This window comes from Channa argus, chromosome 2 (assembly GCF_033026475.1).
Source record: "Channa argus isolate prfri chromosome 2, Channa argus male v1.0, whole genome shotgun sequence".
Classification (NCBI taxonomy): Eukaryota; Metazoa; Chordata; class Actinopteri; order Anabantiformes; family Channidae; genus Channa; species Channa argus.
The window spans coordinates 8,339,288-8,359,453 of record NC_090198.1 but is presented as its reverse complement, the minus strand read 5'-3'; the positions used below and the strand labels follow the sequence as shown (position 1 = coordinate 8,359,453).

The 20,166-nt window shown below is 37.4% G+C and overlaps 1 protein-coding gene across 1 annotated transcript; it reads right to left on the bottom strand.

Annotated features, from left to right (window-relative positions):
• Positions 1 to 12,567: 12,567 nt before the first annotated feature.
• On the bottom strand, positions 12,568 to 19,548 carry LOC137115839 (uncharacterized). Its single transcript, XM_067495518.1, has 10 exons — positions 19,450 to 19,548; positions 18,730 to 18,831; positions 17,978 to 18,100; positions 17,711 to 17,827; positions 17,475 to 17,597; positions 15,082 to 17,089; positions 14,814 to 14,855; positions 13,615 to 13,677; positions 13,436 to 13,467; positions 12,568 to 12,737 (listed from the first exon to the last, which is right to left on the bottom strand). The coding sequence occupies exons 5-10, from the start codon at positions 17,595 to 17,597 to the stop codon at positions 12,720 to 12,722; spliced, it is 2,286 nt and encodes a 761-aa protein (XP_067351619.1). The 5' UTR covers positions 17,711 to 17,827; positions 17,978 to 18,100; positions 18,730 to 18,831; positions 19,450 to 19,548; the 3' UTR covers positions 12,568 to 12,719.
• Between the last annotated feature and the right edge of the window lie 618 nt (positions 19,549 to 20,166).

Sequence of the window (20,166 nt, the reverse complement as noted above, 5' to 3'; positions counted from 1 at the left end):
CTCGGTTAGACAAAATGTCTATAAATGGAAACGATTTGGTACTGTGTCTACTCTCCATAAAAGTGGGCACCCAGCCAAAATCACTCACAGAATACTCAATGAGGTATAAAAGAGCCCTAGAGTAACAGCTAAAGACTTGAAGAATTCATTAGACTTGGTTAACATTTCTGTTCATGAGTCAACCATACACAAAACATTTGACAGGCATAGTATCCATGGCAAGACACCCTGGAGGAGCCCATTGCTCTCCAAAAACACATGCAGCATATCTTCAGTTTGCCAGAGACCACCTTGACACTCCACAACATTACTGAGAAAATGTCTTGTGGACAGATTAAACAAAGGTAGGAGGTCTTTAGGAGGAACACACAGCATTACATATGGTATATGACGAGAACCGTGAATCAACATGAAAACATCATCCACCAATAAAGTACAGTAGAGGGAGCATCAGGAAACATCAGTTCTTTAAGGAAGAATAGTCCATAAATAGTCCTGAATGTAGTACAGGTCTAATTCACAGATACAGGAAACACTTGCTTGAGGCTATTGCTGCCAAAGCTGGTTCGGCTGGTTGTTAAAAACTGTTGGCATTACTTTTTCCATCAACAATTTGTATGTTTAATGAATGTGTTCAATAAAGACATGAAAGTTCATGACTGTTTGTGTTTTATCAGTTAAGAAGGTTTGTTGATATGTGACTTGGGTGAAGATCAGATCACGTTCCGTAATCAGTTAATGCAGAAATCCCATTACTTTTTCTTGTGACTACCTTATTTAAAATAAAGGAGGTGACCAAAACATTAGAACCACTTCTTCTTAATGCATTCCACTATGGCTACACTACCCACTATGACCTTAGGAATAAAAACATAGTAGAATTATCACCTTAGTGGCAATTTTAACCTACTGTATAAAGTGAGTGCATGAATTTACACAGGTGGTCATAATGTTATGCCTGAGGAGTGTTACGTTGAATAACATTGTTTATTGTCTATTGCTACCTGTGAGCAAAAATGGCTCTGGGTACATACCTGAAACATTGAAGATTCCACACAACATTTTTAGCCAGTGACCTTTTGCAAACTGGAGTCTTCGCAAGAAGCATTCAGGCAGTCAGTTATTGTTGTACAGCAGGTATCTTAGGACCGTTGATATTCTGCAGATCATGGCTCCACTGAGGAAGCTGACAAAGTGGTGCGAGCTGCTCTGGAGTCGTGTCTTGAGTGGCATTCCAGCTGACCAGTCCATAGTGTACAGTTAGCCCAGTGTTCAGCACAGCCTTGCTCATGTAAAGTCTTGTGTTGAGAGAAGGAGCAGAACTTTAAGCAGAGAAACTGCCCCTTTGCTGAAAATGTTGAAAAACTGGGAACTGGGAAACCCAAAGACAGGGTGGGCAGAAAGAGATTGCAACTTGTTTTGCATTGGGTAAGACCACGTATGATAATGCTGGGCACAAGGACACTCCACTTGGTCTGCTAAATGTTCTCCTGGTTAGGAATGGAGAAGTGAAAAAAATATGTTTCACACTGCAAATGCTGTCTTGCTGGAAAGCTAGCAGAACCTGAAGCTAGAGTACAATCATAGTCAATCAAGACTAGTCTGTCCTTAGAGCTGGTTTGTCTAGACTTTTGGGCAGCAGAGGGGAAGCACGGGGAGAATATTGATGTGCTTGTCATCACATATCATTTTGCAAAGTTATCATTTGCATTTTCCTGGTCAAATTGGACATTCAAGACCTTATCGAAAAAGGACTTACTTTGAGAGAAAATTAAGTGTAGAGTTGAAAGTATCAGAGATAAAGAAAACACCCGATGGGAAATACACAGAAAGATGTTTTGTACTGAATATTTGTGTTATTCTATGTGTTAAATTGAAAAAATGTGTCTTATAGGTCAGTTTACAGGCTTGGTTCCATGCTTGTTTTTTGAAAGAAAGTTAAACAACATCAATATTTGGCATCTCAAGTGCCAAACATCCATACATCCATCCATATATTTATATAGCTTTAAATATTTTAATGAGGGAAGACACAATTAACAATAATACAGAAATTTAGTTGAAGATTCTCATTGACCCCGTCGATTAGGATGAACAGGGATAAAGCCTTATAAAGAGCAGCCAGGAGCAGAATCCCAACAAAGCCTACACTGGGGCTTGATGCTGCTGGTAAAGGGGTGAAGCTGCAATTCATTTCAATGACTGAAGACACCACTATCATTAATACACAAATTGAATTTAATAAAGATTTAGGTGTTGACCTCATCAATTAGAATGAATAGTGATGAAGCCCCGTAAAGAGCCAATGTAAATAGAGTCTTAATTGTATTAAGCAGTATAATATAATTTCCCAGATGCATACACCTTTATTCGATGCATAATTAAACCGAATGAAACAATGATAGCAATGCAAATGGGGTGGGATGCATTGGTGCTAGGAGGCAGAAAATATGAAAATAAATGCATCTGGGTAGATGAAGGCTTGTAAAAGCATAGAATGAGCACAGGAAAGAAAAGGCCTGTGAATATATAAAAATAGAGTGGCTGTAAATATATGAACTTGCCTATGGTTAGATGAAGGCCCACAGTATGTCAAATGTGTCCTGGTAGATGAAGGCCCCTAAATATATACATGCATAGAGGGAGATGAGAGGCCATAAATAAATAAATGAAATAAGAAGTATATAAAATTCATGTTAGTATATGAAAGCCACCAAATATGTTTAATGCTTACAAGTAGATAAAGGTCAGTAAATTCTAACTTAAACATAAAATATTTATGTCATGGCAGCATGGTGGTTGAGTGGATTGTGCTGCTGCCTCACAGCTGGAAGCTCCCTGGTTTGACTCCACTGACTGCAGCCTTTCTGTGTGGAGTTGGCATGTTCTCCACATGCCTGTGTGACTTTCCTCCAGGCACTCTGTGTTCCTCCAGAGGGATGCTTATCATGCATTTGCATGTTGTTGGAATTAGCTGTCATAAATACAACTTTAAAGAACTGTTGAAGATGACATTTACCCTACCACTGGAGCTCAGTTCCACATAAACTCTGTCACTGAAAACTCTGTGTCTTGAGATTGATTCATCAACACTAGAGTCTAATGAATAGCACCACCACGATGTCCTGCTTGGGAATAAACTGCTGTGAGCTGCCGCGGTGCACCTGTCTTCTGTCAGGCAGCCACAGCGCTGCAGCCACACCAGCCAGCCTACAGGCACTCCTAGATAACTCCTGTCTGATTAGCTCCTTAGGAGGACATTGTTCCAAAAGCAATTCACTAGACTCCCAGTATTAATTTAGTCCCGAGAGAGAGGCCCATCCATCCTAGGTAGGATGGGCGGTGCTCGGGGCCTACCCTACGGCCTGCTAATAGCACGGCACCTCCTGGCCTGTCACTATAAGTGATAGTCTCTGCAAATTTGTTGCCTCGTTGTGTGTTTGTCCCACAAGGCAGTGCACCTCCCTCCCTCCACTTTTCTCCTTCTCTCTCTTCCTCTCTGTCAGCAGTGGTTCAGGGCAGGTGTCTTCTCCGTCACTTCCATCACTCATGCTGCTTGACGAAGGGAAGACACAGTTCAGAACACGGCAGGAGCAGGGGGGTGATTCATTGAAAGCTCACCTTTCTCCTTGAAAATGAATGGGAGAGAGAAACATTTGCTGCCTTGTTTGGGTGTTTGTGGGGGCTGCCAGCCACGAGGAAATCAAAGGAGAATTTGAAAATGCTCATAATGCTGTTGAAGCTGGCAGAGTTACTCAAAAGCCAATAAAAGTCTGTGGCATACTCTGATGTTTGATCCTCCTTTATTGATAAAGAAGCCAGGCAGATGTGAACCAGCAGGGGATCCCAGCTGGTTTATGGAGAGGGCTTTCTCTTTACTTGTTTGCTGTTTCTTTTTATATGGCAAAACTGTTTTTTTTGGGACTAGGTGAAGGAGACACTTGGGTTAATCCCAATCCTTGCCTTTGGCCCCACCACTCAGCTCTAAAGTGGTCGGGTTATGGAGCTGTTCAAACGGACGGTTTCCATACACGTACTCAAAACCAAGGGTTATGAATACATGTCAGTATTTCTCTATTAACTGGCCTGTACATTTAGTTAACCACACATATAACCCTGTTTAATGTTGTTTCATTTATATTATGTATGTTTTTTGACCTAAAGTAGAATGTAAACCACTAATATCACTTTACGCAACATTAATAATCTAGTTAACAACAACTAACAAGACTGCAAGAACCCCACATTTTACAGTCATTCTATATTGAATTTAATCCTTTCTGTATTGCATTGCTCTTCTAAAAGCAGTGCAGGCTCACAGGGTAGCAGAGCAGGTTGCAAGCAGTGATGTAGCATGTGTTGATGTGACCTGTTTTACAGAGGTAAACCTGTGTTAAGCCAGTCTGTGGTTTTATGGAACCCCTGCTCATTTGGCTCTGATGACATCTTAAAGGGTTGTTCCATCATTAGCCCATATGTTACCCTCGGTTTTGTGGGGAAACTTGGATAAAAAGATGGACAGGGAATAAAACATAATTCGGCATTGGGCCTAGCAGTACTGCCATGTGCTTTTTGAAGGACACATACAAATTAGGAGGATCTTTGTAGGTGGGGTTTTAGATATGATTGAACATTTTGTTTGAGGTTTACTATTGTATTTGTTTGCACAGTATCTGTACAATGATAAATGGAAAGATAATAATTGGCAAATTGTGTTAATTTGGCTGTTAAAGTTTCAGTGGTGAACTGATATTATTATTGATGTTATTTATCTCCTCTCCAATTTAGATCATTGACCTCTGACATATGAAACAAAGTGAATTACAAACTAGTGTGTCATGATAGCTGACTGATTTGTTCGGCCAAGAGAGTCGTTTTAAACATTGGAACATGGTGCTCAGAGTTGGAAGGCTTGGTGAAAAACAAGCAACCGAATGGAGCAATGCAAACCAACAGCAAAAGCTTCCAAAACCTGTTCTAATGCCATCAAAGCTGCAATGTTATTAATATGATGATTAGGTAGGTGAATCATTGATTACAGTGGGTGTTTCAGTTATATATCAACGTAGGTAACTCATCTTTATAGAGAAATGTGAGATTATTGTTGTGTAAGTTACAGTGTATAAGAGCTCCAGGTAATAGAAAATTATGGATTATTTCTTTTAAGAAAACACCCCAATATGGTTTAGTATATTGATATGGTTTTGCAACCTCTCCACCACTATTAAGACTCAAATAAATGTATCTCCTTTCCACTTTCCATCACCGTTCAGATGGTCGCTGCAAGCCTGGATGTGTATTCACATTAAAAATCCATCCACAATATGCTGTCAGTAGAGTTGGAGGAGGGTGACATTGTGGAGAGTTATTGTTCCAACCCAAATGTTTTGGCCATTCTGGCTTGGTGGAGATACAGCCCCAAGGTTAAAGAACAGCTCTGCCTGCAGGAGCTTGTGTGACTGGCTTCATTTTGGATCCTGTCTTTACTGATGGGATTCATTAAAGTTGCTGCATAATTCATGTTGATGCCAGCGTATTGCTTAATTACAAGACCTGCAGAGGCTTTCATGTTTTTTTTTTTGGTGTCAAAAAAGAAGCACGACAGGTGGTGGCAGCAAATTGGATGGCAGAGTGCACATTACTATACTACACATACCTCAGTGTGCATGAAAGTACATAAGGAGCATTGTTCTTTGACTGGCTAAACTAGTGCTGGGGTTTGTAATATTTGAAATGCAGCACTGCCATCATGTGGTTATCTGCAATATGTCTCTGGATAGATGAGGTAACTCAGCAGGGAGTTCAGTTTTTACATGTGGTAAGAGTTGGCCTTGACATACAGATCAAGGGGACTTTTCTCTAAAGTAGTAGGACAGAAAAACGAACCACGAACAAAATAGTCAGGCTGCTAAATCAACTCTTGGTCTAATGCGAAGAATACGAGATAATAGTTAATATATTAATTTTTCTGATTTAAATTAAATTTTAAATGAAATAATGACAGATGTAGTTCTCTAAAGTGTTGTTATCACTTGGTCCACCACAAATTAGTAGTGTGTTGATAAAGGATCCTGGCCAGTTAATCAAATGAGTTGTCTGGGAAGCACACATCATCAACAAGACTCGAGTTTTGATATTTCCTTCACAAAATTATTTCCCACTTGTCATTTTGCCTTGTTTGATTAACACCAGAACTCAAGCAAATCATTTTAATGAGGTTCATATAACTGAGAGACGAGTCTGGAGTGTGCCGCAACACAAAACACAAAACAAACAAGAGTTTCGTGTGAAGGGGGAGAACCAACCTGGCAAGCATGTGAATCGGAGAAGTTTTGCATTTGACGTTTGAGGAAATATTTTGTGCCTGTTAGATCTCGCCCCACTGAATCGAGGAATCAATCTCTCAAATCAGTTTTGTTCTGCTAATAAATAGGAGATTTTGCAAAGGCATTGAGACAGTTGTTACCAATGTAAGTGTGTGTGTAAGCAGCTGAGTGTGTGTCTTTGTGATATACATGTGTGGGGCATGTGTGTGCGCCTGCGAATGTTTGTGTGACAGAGCGCTGTCGTAAGACAATCAGCAGAAACCTGTCATCAGTCATGTTATTGCTGGCTTGCAGGCAAACATGAAGGTTAACTGAGGAACTTATAATAATAATAATACTTGAAAAATGGAGCAAAGTCTCTTTTTACAGTCTGCCCAACTAAGGCGAGGTTGTTTATCACTTTGGGAAGATGTTTGGTTGCTTCCCTTGTATGTCTGCTTTGGGCCCTTAAGCCGATTTAGCTACACAACCACGTTCTCTTCAAAGCATGTCAAGATTTTCCACGCGCACTAATGAGGTAAATGGATGGCTTTTGTTTTCTCCACAGTCTTAACTCCCCCCAAAGTGCTCTCATGACTTATACAAGAGCTGCTGCTGAAATCAGCCTTAAGCATTTAATCAAATTTCTAACTCTACTGAGTGATCAATTTGAGCTGCAGTATTCATCTGCCACACGTGTGTGCGCATAATCTCACGTTCACACAAACACATGCACATGTACAAGCCAGCACAACAACAAAAGCAGTAAGGTGGTTAATTGTTTATTTAACAATGTAAAAAAATAGTATCATCATAAAATGTTGCTGTGACACATTTTGCCCTTTTTACAGCTTGGTGCAGTGTGTGAACACCATGCACAGTACTGTATATATCCAGGCAACATATGGTAAGTAAGGTACGACTATGTACTTATAACACAAAAATGAAAGCATCACATTAAAAAGCACCTAGATCTCAAAAACTTTTATTTGTAGACAGGAAAGAGTGAATTGACAGATGTGTCGGTTTGTTGAGTTGATGTACTGATGTAAAAACCTGAAGCAGTTGCTGTGTAATCTGACTTCTAACCTTTACATATTTACTATAAGTTATTGTTTTGTTCTTCTACTGCGAATGTGTAAATGCAAAAACACAAATTGGGTAGAACTACTTGAAATGTTAGATTAATATGGTGAAAGGAGAACTGTGATGATAATAAAAGAAATATTTTTTATTGGTTAAAATAGCATAATGTGATGAAGGTCAACATTTATGGGGATTGATGTGTTTTATATCACAGTTGTTCGTGTGAGATACTGGAATTGCAAAGTGTTGAATCTCCTGTGTAGTTCTGGTTTGCAGCTCTGGTGCTAAAATGGTTGTGACTACAAAGTTAAAATTGTTTAAGAAAAGCAAAATAAATACTAGAGTCAAGTTAAACTAGTCATACAGGCCATAGTTTAACACGTCAAAGTTTATTAAAAGTTTAATAATTCTTACTTATCGTTTTTGAAATCTCAACTCTGCTCTGTGGATTTTTCTTAGTTGTCTGGTAACATTTTTTGACACCTACACTTAATACCGCAGATTGAAGCTCGTGGTAGAGATTCTATAATATAAATATATATATCAGCTCTTGTTCTTGGGAATTTGTCATCGAAGTCTCGTCTAACTTGAGACATTGTGTGCTAGGTGACAATTTTTAAAGATTCGACTTGAGATAATCTATGCCCAGTGGAAGTATGTGAAAAAACAAAAGGGAAATCCATCCAAAAAATCTTCAACTATCTTTTCAGAGTTTCTTGCACCGGTGCTAAGTTATTGTACAACTGGGAATCGTTCAAAGACCAGCAGTCGACAACAAAAAGCTGCAGTTGACTATAATTCAGCACAGCTGTTAGATTTGTTAGAGTTAGAGTTGACATTTTAATGTTGTGAATATAAAACTTCACTGTTACAAAAAAGAAAGAAAAAAGAGAAGAAAAAATATTGCTATTTTTTCTCTCTAGATGGAAAAATGTTATTCTCAGGGATTCTTCAAAAGTCATCCTGGGAAATGTTGGAAACCACTACATTAAGTACAGAGAGGTGAAACAGGATGGAGACTGGTCTACCAAAAAAAAAATCATCTGAAAATCCCTCCTGGCAACTCATGAACATCACAGACTGATGACACATAGCTGTATAAGAGCGTAAGAGACGTTTTTCTTATAGAGTAAACTAGACACTGTTATTTTTGCCAGTGAACATATGTTCAGTGAAATCTGAATGTGCCAACAACACATACTGTGCTATTTCCCCTTGTGTGTTTTCAGATACAATGACTTATTTACAAGTTGCTGCTCTGAATGAGCTGTATTCAGCTCACTGCTTCTGACTTCATATTATTATTTTAATTTTTTGTGCTACTTTTAAAGTGGAAATTCACCAATTTCAACTTGCTATGGTGCATCCTCCGGTTCTAGTTTGGGGAATACAGTACAGTACAGTATATCAATTCTTTTACGTATCGCTCATTTTTGTCTATATTAAAATGTTTCCCTGTTTTAAGCCAAAAACTTCTCCAAATTACATCCTCTGGAGGACATTTTCATCATCAGGAGTTCAGATGATGTCATCTGTAGGATTTCTGAAAAACATGTTGACCATGACTAGAGTATAATAAGATAGTGAACTTACCAATTGCTGCAAGCTGTGAGGAAATGGCCCTGCATCATGTAGCTTTAAAAATTCTGTTTTGCTGTCAGCCTAATGCTTTTATTTGAATAAAGCTCTAGTTTAAATATGTAATTAAAAATAAAATATTATCTAACACAAACTCAATAACTTGCCAGTTTAGTGAAACATTTCATGTTTCATTGTACAGAAAATATTAGTATTGATTCCCTGTGATAGCTGCCTCAAATCTGTATGCATTTCACTGTCTACCTTGATCCTCTGCTGGACCCAACACCAACACTATCACACAGCATAGACTATAATATTGTCTAATAACTTAGCAACTGTCTTTTAGTCAACAGACTTTTATATTAATAAAAACAATAATTATCTTGTGTGAGATCCCGGCTTTTTCTACATATATACTTATCCCTGACTTTCAGTCTTTTACCATCATGAGGCTAACATTTGTGGCTTTGGGCGGGCATGAAATATTCCACAGGTGATCATGTGTCTCTCAGGAAAAAAAATCCAGTGTGTTATATTTAGCCAAAAATACCAAATTATGTGCATAGCTGTATGCTGATAAATTCACTAAGCTGCAGAAAGATATCGTAAAAATTCAATGCTAAAAACTCCAGCACACTCAAGAGGCTTTCAGATGTTCAGTTTATCAATAATCGGACATGTACAGATTGCAGATTTGCATGTGCAGATTTGTTCATGTATGATTGTTAATACGCTGAAGAGCTTTGGTTCTAATTAGCAAATATTAAAAGCATTTTTAAACTAATATGGTGAACAAACATTAGCACGTTAATGTTTTTTATCCTGATTCTGGACTTTTGTTTGTTTTATTTCTTGTGTTCTGTCTTGTACTTTTATTTTGTAGCAACTTAGTTCCTTTTCCTGTTTGTCTTTTTGGTTGCTTTTTACACCTTGTTCGTCTTGATTGTTTTCACCTGTTCCGCTGTTTATTTAGACCTATTCCTTAATTAATAAAAACCTTTCTTTAAATTAACCCTTCTTCCCGTCACATTTCCTGGGTCCTTAATATTACAAAATATTATTATCCTAATATTACTAAGTCCTTTACATTTTGAGCATGTGAGCATGACAACAAAAACAGTGAGCTCAAAGCACTTCTGTGACTAAATGCAGCCATGTGTTGAAGATTCTTTTTATTTAATCAATTGAGAAATGTTATAAATTTTAAAAAAGAGCATATTAAACTATGTGCGTAAACAATGGGTCAAGGGAAACACTAATTCAAAACTCTCTAAAGATCAGAAACCACAAACACAAAGACTCGACACAAACAACAAAAGTGCAAAGGGAAAGAATGTACACACATGAAAAATGCTAAAGACAATTTATTAGTAGACGCTCATCAGCCAGAAATAACCACCTGAAGAATGTCTTCCTGAAATACACCATTTGATTGGCAGTGTAAAATAAGGCAAAGGGCGTAAGATCATATTTTATACACTTTTGCACCAACAACAAACAGTTATACATTCACTTGATACTGTAATTATGCTTTTGATAAGTCTGTCCATACACCCACATACCAAGAAAACTTAATTAGCTGGGAGGGCAGGGACCGAGAGTGTTCGCAAGAGTAATACTTGTTATAATGCAAAAGCTGTTTTGGCCAGAGAATGGCTATACCGACACAGAATCTGACCACAACCTAAACAAAGACTAGATTTTGCAAAAAGCAAAAGCCAAAACACTACTGACAAGGGTTCATACAATTACCATCACTGTGAAAGGGTATTAACACCAGGATTTGTAAAGGTCTTCAAAAGTCAGTTATGGTGTGTATAGAATTAAATTGTATGAATTCCCTTTGACTCATAAGCAAATACATCTCTTTTTAAGCATTTGGTTACATAAAACACATTTCCAGTAAGCTGCAAAGCATTTAGCTGAATAGTGACATTACAGAGACCAACCAAAGGTTGTTTCCAGCACACCAAGTCATCATTGCACCGTGTCCTCACAAGTAGAATTTTGGTGTCACTTTTTATTTCCATTTGCATTTTTCATCACAGTATGGTAACTTGAAACTTGAGAACTGCCATGAGGAACATTGACTTATGTCTCAATTCAGTCAATTTTACAATATTGTAATATCTTAGACATGTTTAGTCTTTATATAATCTTTATATATCTCAATTTCACACAGTTATGAGATCTGACCTACATCAAGTAGTGCTTAAGAAAAACACTTGAATGACTTAAGTATTAGCCAGGTGCTGTGTTTGGAATACATATATTTTATGGTATATATATATATATATATATATATATATATATATATATATATATATATATATAAATTCCAAAATATTTGGGAAAAATGAGTGTAAAAATATTTAAACAGCTTATTTTTTATCCACATAAAACAATAATACACAGACATGAGTGCCTACACCCGCCCACCCACCCACACACACACACACACGCACACACACACACACACACACACACACATACTTGTTTACCTCCCTTGCGGGGCCCGCTAGTTTTTTACCCACTGGTAGGGTCCACCCTATCCAGTGGTTCTACACCGCTATAAAAAATCACACAAATCTAAAAAAAAATTAGAATTAAAAATTTCACTTTTAAATCACAGAATATAAAACTTAATTTTTCATGCCCGTTTTTTTGTTGCTTGTGGGGTCTCTTTCTAACGGTCAGTATTTATGAGATCCACCTTCACACACACATGCATATTTCCAGTTTACGTGTCTTAGCAGGGAACAAAATCTTCATCTGGAGAAATTAGTTCTGTTATTTTTCCTTTACCTTGTTTTTAAAGAAAATGCAGGGCAGTATCAGGGATTTATATTCTACTTTACATTCTCTCTATTCCACATCTGTTATTCCTTTACACCAAACATTTCACATTTTGCCACTTCAAGTTAATGAAAGATAAGAGCATTATGAAGACGACGATATTAGAATACTCAAACTTGAATCTCTTCTCAATTACCAAACCACGCGGTATAGGGATTTTCCCTTTTATTTCTGCAGTTTGCTGTTTTACACAAAACATTTCAGAAAAAAAAAAAAAAAAACTCAAGGATTTGAGCTTATGGAGCACATATTAACATAGCTGGATGCAAAAACTTGCATCCAACTTATTTTGAAAGAGCAAAAATTGGCTTATACAAATCAAATGTTAATCACTTTATTACCATTTTTACCATTTCAAAATAAGGGAATGTAAACTTCTGCTTTTGCATAATGAGAAAAAACAAAAGAGACTGCAGAACAGAGGACACCAACTGTAAACCAATAACATAGCCATACTCTTGAACTAAAATTCTGTATGTGTGTGTAGTGTGTTCTTGCTTCATAAATGAAAAATATTTGAGATCTGTAGGGTAGTGGGAAGAATTTTGTGATAAAATGTCATAGCTGAACAGACACCAAAGAGGGCATGGTGAAGGAACTGAGAAAAACATGATTACCTTCAAACAGGCATCAACAGAAAGTATAGAACAAAGGACCAGCCTTGTGTTTCTACCCGTTCATTAAAGCTCTTCTACTGTACCTTTCTTCTCATGGTAGTAATTCGATTTTTTATGAAGTATTTAACTGCTTTCCAGTCTCGGTTTCCCAGAGCTTGAGGTTCTGCAGCAATGCAACGTTCACAGTCCACCTTACCTGGAACTTGTTTCATCACTATACATTTTCGTAAATGCTTTTCTACTGCAGCACATTCCTCTGGTGTCCAGCTTCTTTTCACTGCAGTTTGATTACCTAAATGTGCATAAGAAGATCATATTATATTTTAGATTTAAAAACTTCAAATCTTAACCTGAAAGGAAACACAACTAGATTAATCACATATTCACTGCAGTACTGAATTGGTTCAAAGGCCATAAAGGACTCCTCCACAGTCATTCAGTTTTGGGAAAGACTATGTTAAACCCAAACTGCTGTATACTTACAGACCTCCAAATGGGGACATTATACCCCCTACACACAGAAACCATGTATGATGTGTATCATCTTCCTCTCCATCCCCCATCTCGCACATATCCATTCTTCACTCCACGAGTAAACTGATTGTGCACCCTTCAAAGCCTTCCATAGTTAATGCAATTGTTACCTAGAGATTTAAAGTTCATATACTTCACTTAATGCCCAACTCCACATTGGTTATAAACAAGACCAAAATATACTACGTCACTGAAGTGGGTGATGCCCACGGATGCCCTTCAATGACCTGCATTTTTTGAGCAGTGCACTTTAAACGTTTTGTGATGGTGATGTCCTAGTCTAGTAATATCTGCTTGTGTACTAACTGGAAGTGCTGGTAAGAAACTTGGAAATCGAAAGGGCCTGCTGGTCCAAGAAGGAACCACTATTCTAAGCTGACCTCTCCTTTTAGCCAACTTCCTCTGGTTTTGGCCACTTGATGAGGAGGTACATTCTTGTAGGGATGTCACACTGACCTCATTCTCTGAAACCAGTGCCATACTGGTATCTGTGTACAGAAAATAAAGAGTTAGATATGCAAGATTAATAGATCAATCAATAGATTTACATTGCTCAAAAGAATAGCTAGTATAAATTAATATAATTTAATATGGCAAGTGTGTCTCTTAATGATGAGCTAACTCCATGATGGTACCTTCTTGATGGGATGCCACACTGTCCACATGTTTGGTCCCCTGTTCTTCTGGAATACCGTAATCTGGGTACAGTAAAAAAAAAATTACTACAAGTACTTAAGACAGTTATTTAGAACTAACATATGAAGTAGCTATTAGTAAAGCTGACTGGAGCTATCATGCATAACTGATCATATGGGATTGACAATTTCTATTTCTCCATTTTGCCATGGTTTTGTGTGCTGTGCTAAATCAAATTTACATGTTAGCAACCTACAAGGGTTAAAAAGTCTGGTTCTGCATGAAGGGGTGAGATTTGCACATGCCCAGACCACTCCTATATTGTATAAGTTTGAAAGATAATGTGAAATTACTCATTGTTCCTCTTTAATTTTGGTGCAGTTGTTTGCTAATTGGGGTGGGAGAATAATTTTGTGGTCAAATCCTTCAAGCAGCAGGTCCACAGCTTAAACACCAAAATATTGAGCACACAAACAGTACTACATACCAACTAACCGCTCACTCTTCATTTGATAAAAGCTAAACAAATGTGATTTAATGTAATCTATATATAACAAAACTATGACGACAGTTACAGCATAACAAATATATAAGCACTGCTGCTGAGATTAACATAGAAATTACTTTATTTTGTTAATTACTAATGATACTATAAGTTTATATTTTTTAGCTTAATTTTCTCAACAGGTTGGATTTCCATATCCCACACCTAGAGAAGCTCAGTTGGACTACACAGAAAATGCAACTTGATATATGGGCAAAAATAAATAATTAAAACAGGCTTGGATCCACACTACTTTATAGTTGTAAGTTGTAAGAATTCTTTTGAACTTTGGAATATGTGTGAAAAGCTTTTTGACTTCACTAGAACTGCACCCCTACAGGGAGTTTACAGCTTTTTTCTATTGAGTGGAAAACAGCGGTGCCTTAATATTAATTCCCACTGACAGTTTCCCATGATTAAAAACTTGATAAGGACACCCCAAACAAAAGAATTCTCATATGTACTATTTTACATTATAGAAAATAGATGCTGGCTTTAAAAAAATAGCAAAATTATTCCTAAATGTGGTCAATAGCTACAGAAACCTGCCAGCATTTAATCGTCCAAACAAAATCCACATGCACTAGTCAAAAGTATTCATATCCATTGAGAAATCATTCATTCCAACCACTTAAGATAAAACAACATACATACCTTCTATGTCCTCTTGTGAACACTCCTCCATGTCAACAGTTTCTAAAATGTTAATTGATAAAATGAATTGGAAAGCTGAAAACTGATGTGATCAAGAGTGTAATAAAGTACTGCATAAATTGCTGACTGTAGATAAAGTTAATCTACAAAACTCGCCCTTTTCATAAGTCAATTAGTTAAAGTGAAACATTTAAAAGTAGGATTAGACAGAAATTGTCCTTTTTAAATGTTTCTTTTTTTTACATTGACATATAATAAGTCTTAATACCATTCACATCAAGGTGAATTTCATCCAGACTCTTCCCTTTGTACTCTCCTAGCCGTCCCTGTTCCATTGCCAGGAGAACTTTACTTATTTTTGCTAGCTGTAGGGTGCCCTCTGGAAGACGGTAGTGCTTTCTGTGTACTTCAATGTTATGCCCAAGAAAATCTGCCAACTGGTCAAGTTCTGTAGTCTTGAGATTGAGAACGGTGGATAGGGTAGCAATGTGTTTCCTGAGTTTTGTTGAGGTTAGTGCTTTGGGAGTTTTTATGTCATCACATTCATTCACAAATTGTCTAATGCAGTCTGAACCCCTGAGGTAATGGACAGATTGTGGTAATGCAAACAAGTATCCATTTTCATTAAACACTCCACATTCTTCTCGCTTTTCAGTCAGAGTATCAAGTGATTCTCTCATGTCTGGAGTGAGGAGAACAGGAACTTTCCTTCCTCTCTTTCCTACTATGGTTATCCGAATAAAATGTTTGCAAAGCTTCTGCTCGAGTGCTGTAAGGGCCAAGTTAACATCTTCATGTGTTTCTGATGTGTCTCTTGATAAGTACACTGACAAAGGCATTCTGGATACCTCTCCTGCTCTCCGGCGGTTAAAGAGAATAACTTGTGCCAGTGTCACTCTAGCAAGGTCTTTCCAGTTTGAGGGTGAAGGCTCTTCTTTCAGGGCATTCAATTGTTTCCGCTGTTTTCCAGACAAGTAGCAATGAAGATTCTGGACATCCTGTGTGAATGGTAGAAGTTGAGGAGAATTCCACTTGGTCTGGTCAAGCTGGGTTAGTGCTTGGCTTGCAATGTCAAATTTCCAACTCTCTTGGTATAGCTGTGCAAAATCCTCAGCATCCTTGACAGTTTGTTTATCTTTGTTCTTTAATCCTTCAGACTTGAGAAACATGGCCAAAGAATGCAAGCTGTGTCCCACTTTGCGAGCAAGAGATGGACGTTGATATCTGCCAGTTTCATCACTAAATCCAGCCAGGCATCTTGCAGCAGTGACAACATGATTGTACTTTTCAGGTTTTATGAGATCTTTGATAGTCTTCACAAGTGCAATCTTTTTTGCTTCCAATAGCAGTCTACCAAGCTCTCTCAGCTTTTGTCGAATGTACTGATGTTGGCTGATTACCTTCTCATTCTTCATAAACAGCCTGTAACCATACTGTAGAATGCAGTTGTCTTCTTTAACTGCTACTGCAATCTTGTCTTGATTCATATCACTTAAGAACTTCCAGTATGCTTCACTTAATCCAGGTGGAACAGGTTCAGCAAAAGCACACAATGCCTGGACTCTTGTTTTTCCTGGTTTAGATGGCTTCCCCTGAGGCTTGAACCTGCAGACCTTGAAATGTCGCCACATCACTGTTTTTGTGAACAATCCATAGCAGTACACACAATGTGTATATTCCTGTCCTTCTTTTCTTTTCTTTGGTTGTTTCCATGGGATGAGTTTGCCTTTGTGGCTCTCCAAAACTTCAGTGTTGTGCTCAAAGTTCCCCTTATTTCGGATATAATCTAATTGCAGTCGCCTTTCTTTTGAGTTCTTTGGCAAACTAAAAGCTTTGGCAACATCAATCATATTTTTGTGTTTACGCATCAAATGTCTTGACATTTTCTGAACTACTTGTCCACAGTACAAGCACTGATGTTTTTTATTATATCTCCTTGACCCATCCTCCTTTTTCAAAACTGGATTAACAAAAACAGATGGCTCTTCAAGGAGTGCAGTTTCATCCTCATTTGCATCAGCTGTGCCTTCAGGAAATCTTTGTGTGGAATCACAACTTGCAACAACTATGTTTCTGCTCTGACTAGACTCAGACTGGGTCTGACTAGAAGACTTGCTTCTTCTCTGACTAGTAGATCCAATGTTGTTCTCTCTCTTTTTTTCAAGGGATAATTCCAAGCTACCATCACTGTCTGTGCTTTCTTCCCTGGGATTTGGAATATACTCCTCTTCGCTTTCTCCACTTGCTTCATCTGATTGTATAAGACTATCTTCAATCTTTTAAAGAAAAAAAAAAATGTTGTTAATATCTTTCCCTACAAATTATTGTGTTAGTGTGACAACTTGGCTACACTTTTGTCAACTGCCTGTTAGAATAGTATACTCTCTATAGGGGCATTAAGTGAAATTACTTTCATTCAAAGTAAATTCACAAATTTGAGATATGTTAAACTATTGGGACAAAAAAAATTGCAAACTATTTGAATCTACAGCATAAAACTGCGCAGGCGTAGTTTAAAAAATGACTTCTCCGGTAAAAGTGCAAGTGTTTAAATTATGCAAACATATTCACAAAGGCACAATATTATAATTCTGAGTTTGAATTGCACTGCCCACTAACTAATAGCATTAAAGGGTAAGATAAAAAATAAAATAGACTTACAGGATGGCAACACCTTCTTCTTGGCCTTTGGAAAGCCTTTTTAGATTGTGATGATGAAGGACACTCTGTGCTGTCATCACTTGAATCATAGAGTGCATCAGAAAAATGTGGTATTCTATTCATCTGCAAAAACAGTTATGTTAAATAAAAATCATTACAGGGGAAATGCTTGGAAATTGCCTTATCCACTTAGTTGGTATTAACAGAACTGACACGATATTTTGTCAGAGACATACCAGAATGCTTTTTGTTCTTCTAAGCTTAGGAACAGCATTATCCTCATTATCAGTTTCATCCACTACAGTCTCACTCTTTGAATCTTGGAGAAAATCAGAATGATCTGGTACACTATCCTGCAAAATGGGTGTAATGTTAAGGTATGGCAATCAATTTTTGTTAATGTTTTATAAAAATCAATCACAGGACAAGGATTTTAACACTTGATGCTACACACATGCTATACACTTGACACTATGAACATTTTACTGGAATTTAAGACATACCAGAATGTTTTCTGTAATTTTGTTAATTTGGATGACTGTATGAGAGCCATCGTTTATATAGCCTTCGTCTGTATCATCAGTTTCAGAATAGTCCACTAGGGAAAAACTATTAACAGTGAAAACCTAAATGTAATAAAACAAATAATTAGAAAGGAAAAAAATATTTTAAAAAAGTAGAATAGACAAAAAACAATCATCTAAATTAGCATGTTAGTTATATTTAGGACAGGCATCAACAAGTCTCGCAAAACAACATAGAGGCTGACATGAATTACATTAAAAATATAATTTTAAAAATGCATCAAATAAATACGTGTTGCATTATATATACTTTAATTTTGATACAAACTGCTATTGAGCCAATTGAATAAAATTACAAAGAGTTGGAATTCATCTCTTCATAAGAGAATTACACAAAGTACAGGTCAACAAAAGTGATTTGTAACTAATGGCTAGTGTGACTAGTGACTCCACCTGGATTAAGTGAACTTGAGGATCCTGGGAGGGGAAGACTAGAAACTCATGCATATGACCAAATGCATCTCTCAGATTAACAGGGTGCATAAGAACTAGAAAAAAATTGTATTTACTCTTTTACCTCAACCACATGCACTCATGTTACCCAAACAGTAATCCTGACTCAAAAGCTGTTTTGGAAGAGCAGTGAACAAGTCCCTATCTTCATATGAGAATTACACAAAGTACAGGTGAACAAAGAAGGTATGTGACTAGTGTGTGCATTACTTTATTACCTGTGTGCTGGGATCATTTTTGTTTGAATCCTCACACGTAGGATGATCTATAGGGGATGTATCAGTCTCAACTGCCAAAGTAGGAGTCTGCTTGTTTTCCACCTGGTATTCAGACCGAAATCAAAAGCACATCAAGAACTGCCAGACATTGGTTATTTACAGATTCACAAGTTGTCTAAGATAGCTCAGCTGTCAGCTATTTCTAAAATAGCACTTAGCATAAAGAAATAACCACATGCTATGGCCTTTCTGCATGACTGACAACAGCATAGAAGTGGATGCAATGGATAACATTCAAAATACCTTCTGAAAACATGAAGCCCCTAAAGAGGTGTAGCATTATAACTATAATAACTTGAGGTTTGACCCTGGCAGGTATTAAGGCAATGATGTAAAATAACTATAAGTTAGATCCATACGGGAGGACCCCATAAGGGGAGAAACTATTAAATTCTGAGTGTGTGAGATTAACTGACTACTTGAGGGCCCCATAAGTGGAAGACTAGAAACACAAGCGAATGAGCACATGAGTCACTTAGGTTAACTGGATGCAGGAGGGCCCCATGAGAGAAAGACTAGGAAGATTTGTCAGGTTTACTCTTTTCCATCAAAAAGTTGTTTTGGAAGAGCAGTGAACAAGTCCCTATCTTCATATGAGAATTACACAAAGTACAGGTGAACAAAGAAAGTATGTGACTAGTGTGTGCATTACTTTATTACCTGTGTTCTGGGATCATCTTTGTTTGTATCCTCACTCGTAGGATGATCTATAGGGGATGTATCAGTCTCAACTGCCAAAGTAGGAGTCTGCTTGTTTTCCACCTGGTATTCAGACCAAAATCAAAAGCACATCAAGAACTGCCAGACATTGGTTATTTACAGATTCACAAGTTGTCTAAGATTGTTTAGCTGTCAGCTATTTCTAAAACAGCATTTAGCATAAAGAAATAACCACATGCTATGGCCTTTCTGCATGACTGACAACAGCATAGAAGTGGATGCAATGGATAACATTCAAAATACCTTCTGAAAACATGAAGCCCCTAAAGAGGTGTAGCATTATGACTATAATAACTTGAGGTTTGACCTTGGCAGGTATTAAGGCAATGATGTAAAATAACTATAAGTTAGATCCATACGGGAGGACCCCATAAGGGGAGAAACTATTAAATTCTGAGTGTGTGAGATTCACAGATTACTTGAGGGCCCCATAAGTGGAAGACTAGAAACACAAGCGAATGAGCATATGAGTCACTTAGGTTAACTGGATGCAGGAGGGCCCCATGAGGGAAAGACTAGGAAGATTTGTCAGGTTTACTCTTATCCATCAAAAAGCTTTTTTGGAAGAGCAGTGAACAAGTCCCTATCTTCATATGAGAATTACACAAAGTACAGGTGAACAAAGAAAGTATGTGACTAAGTGTGTGCATTGCTTTA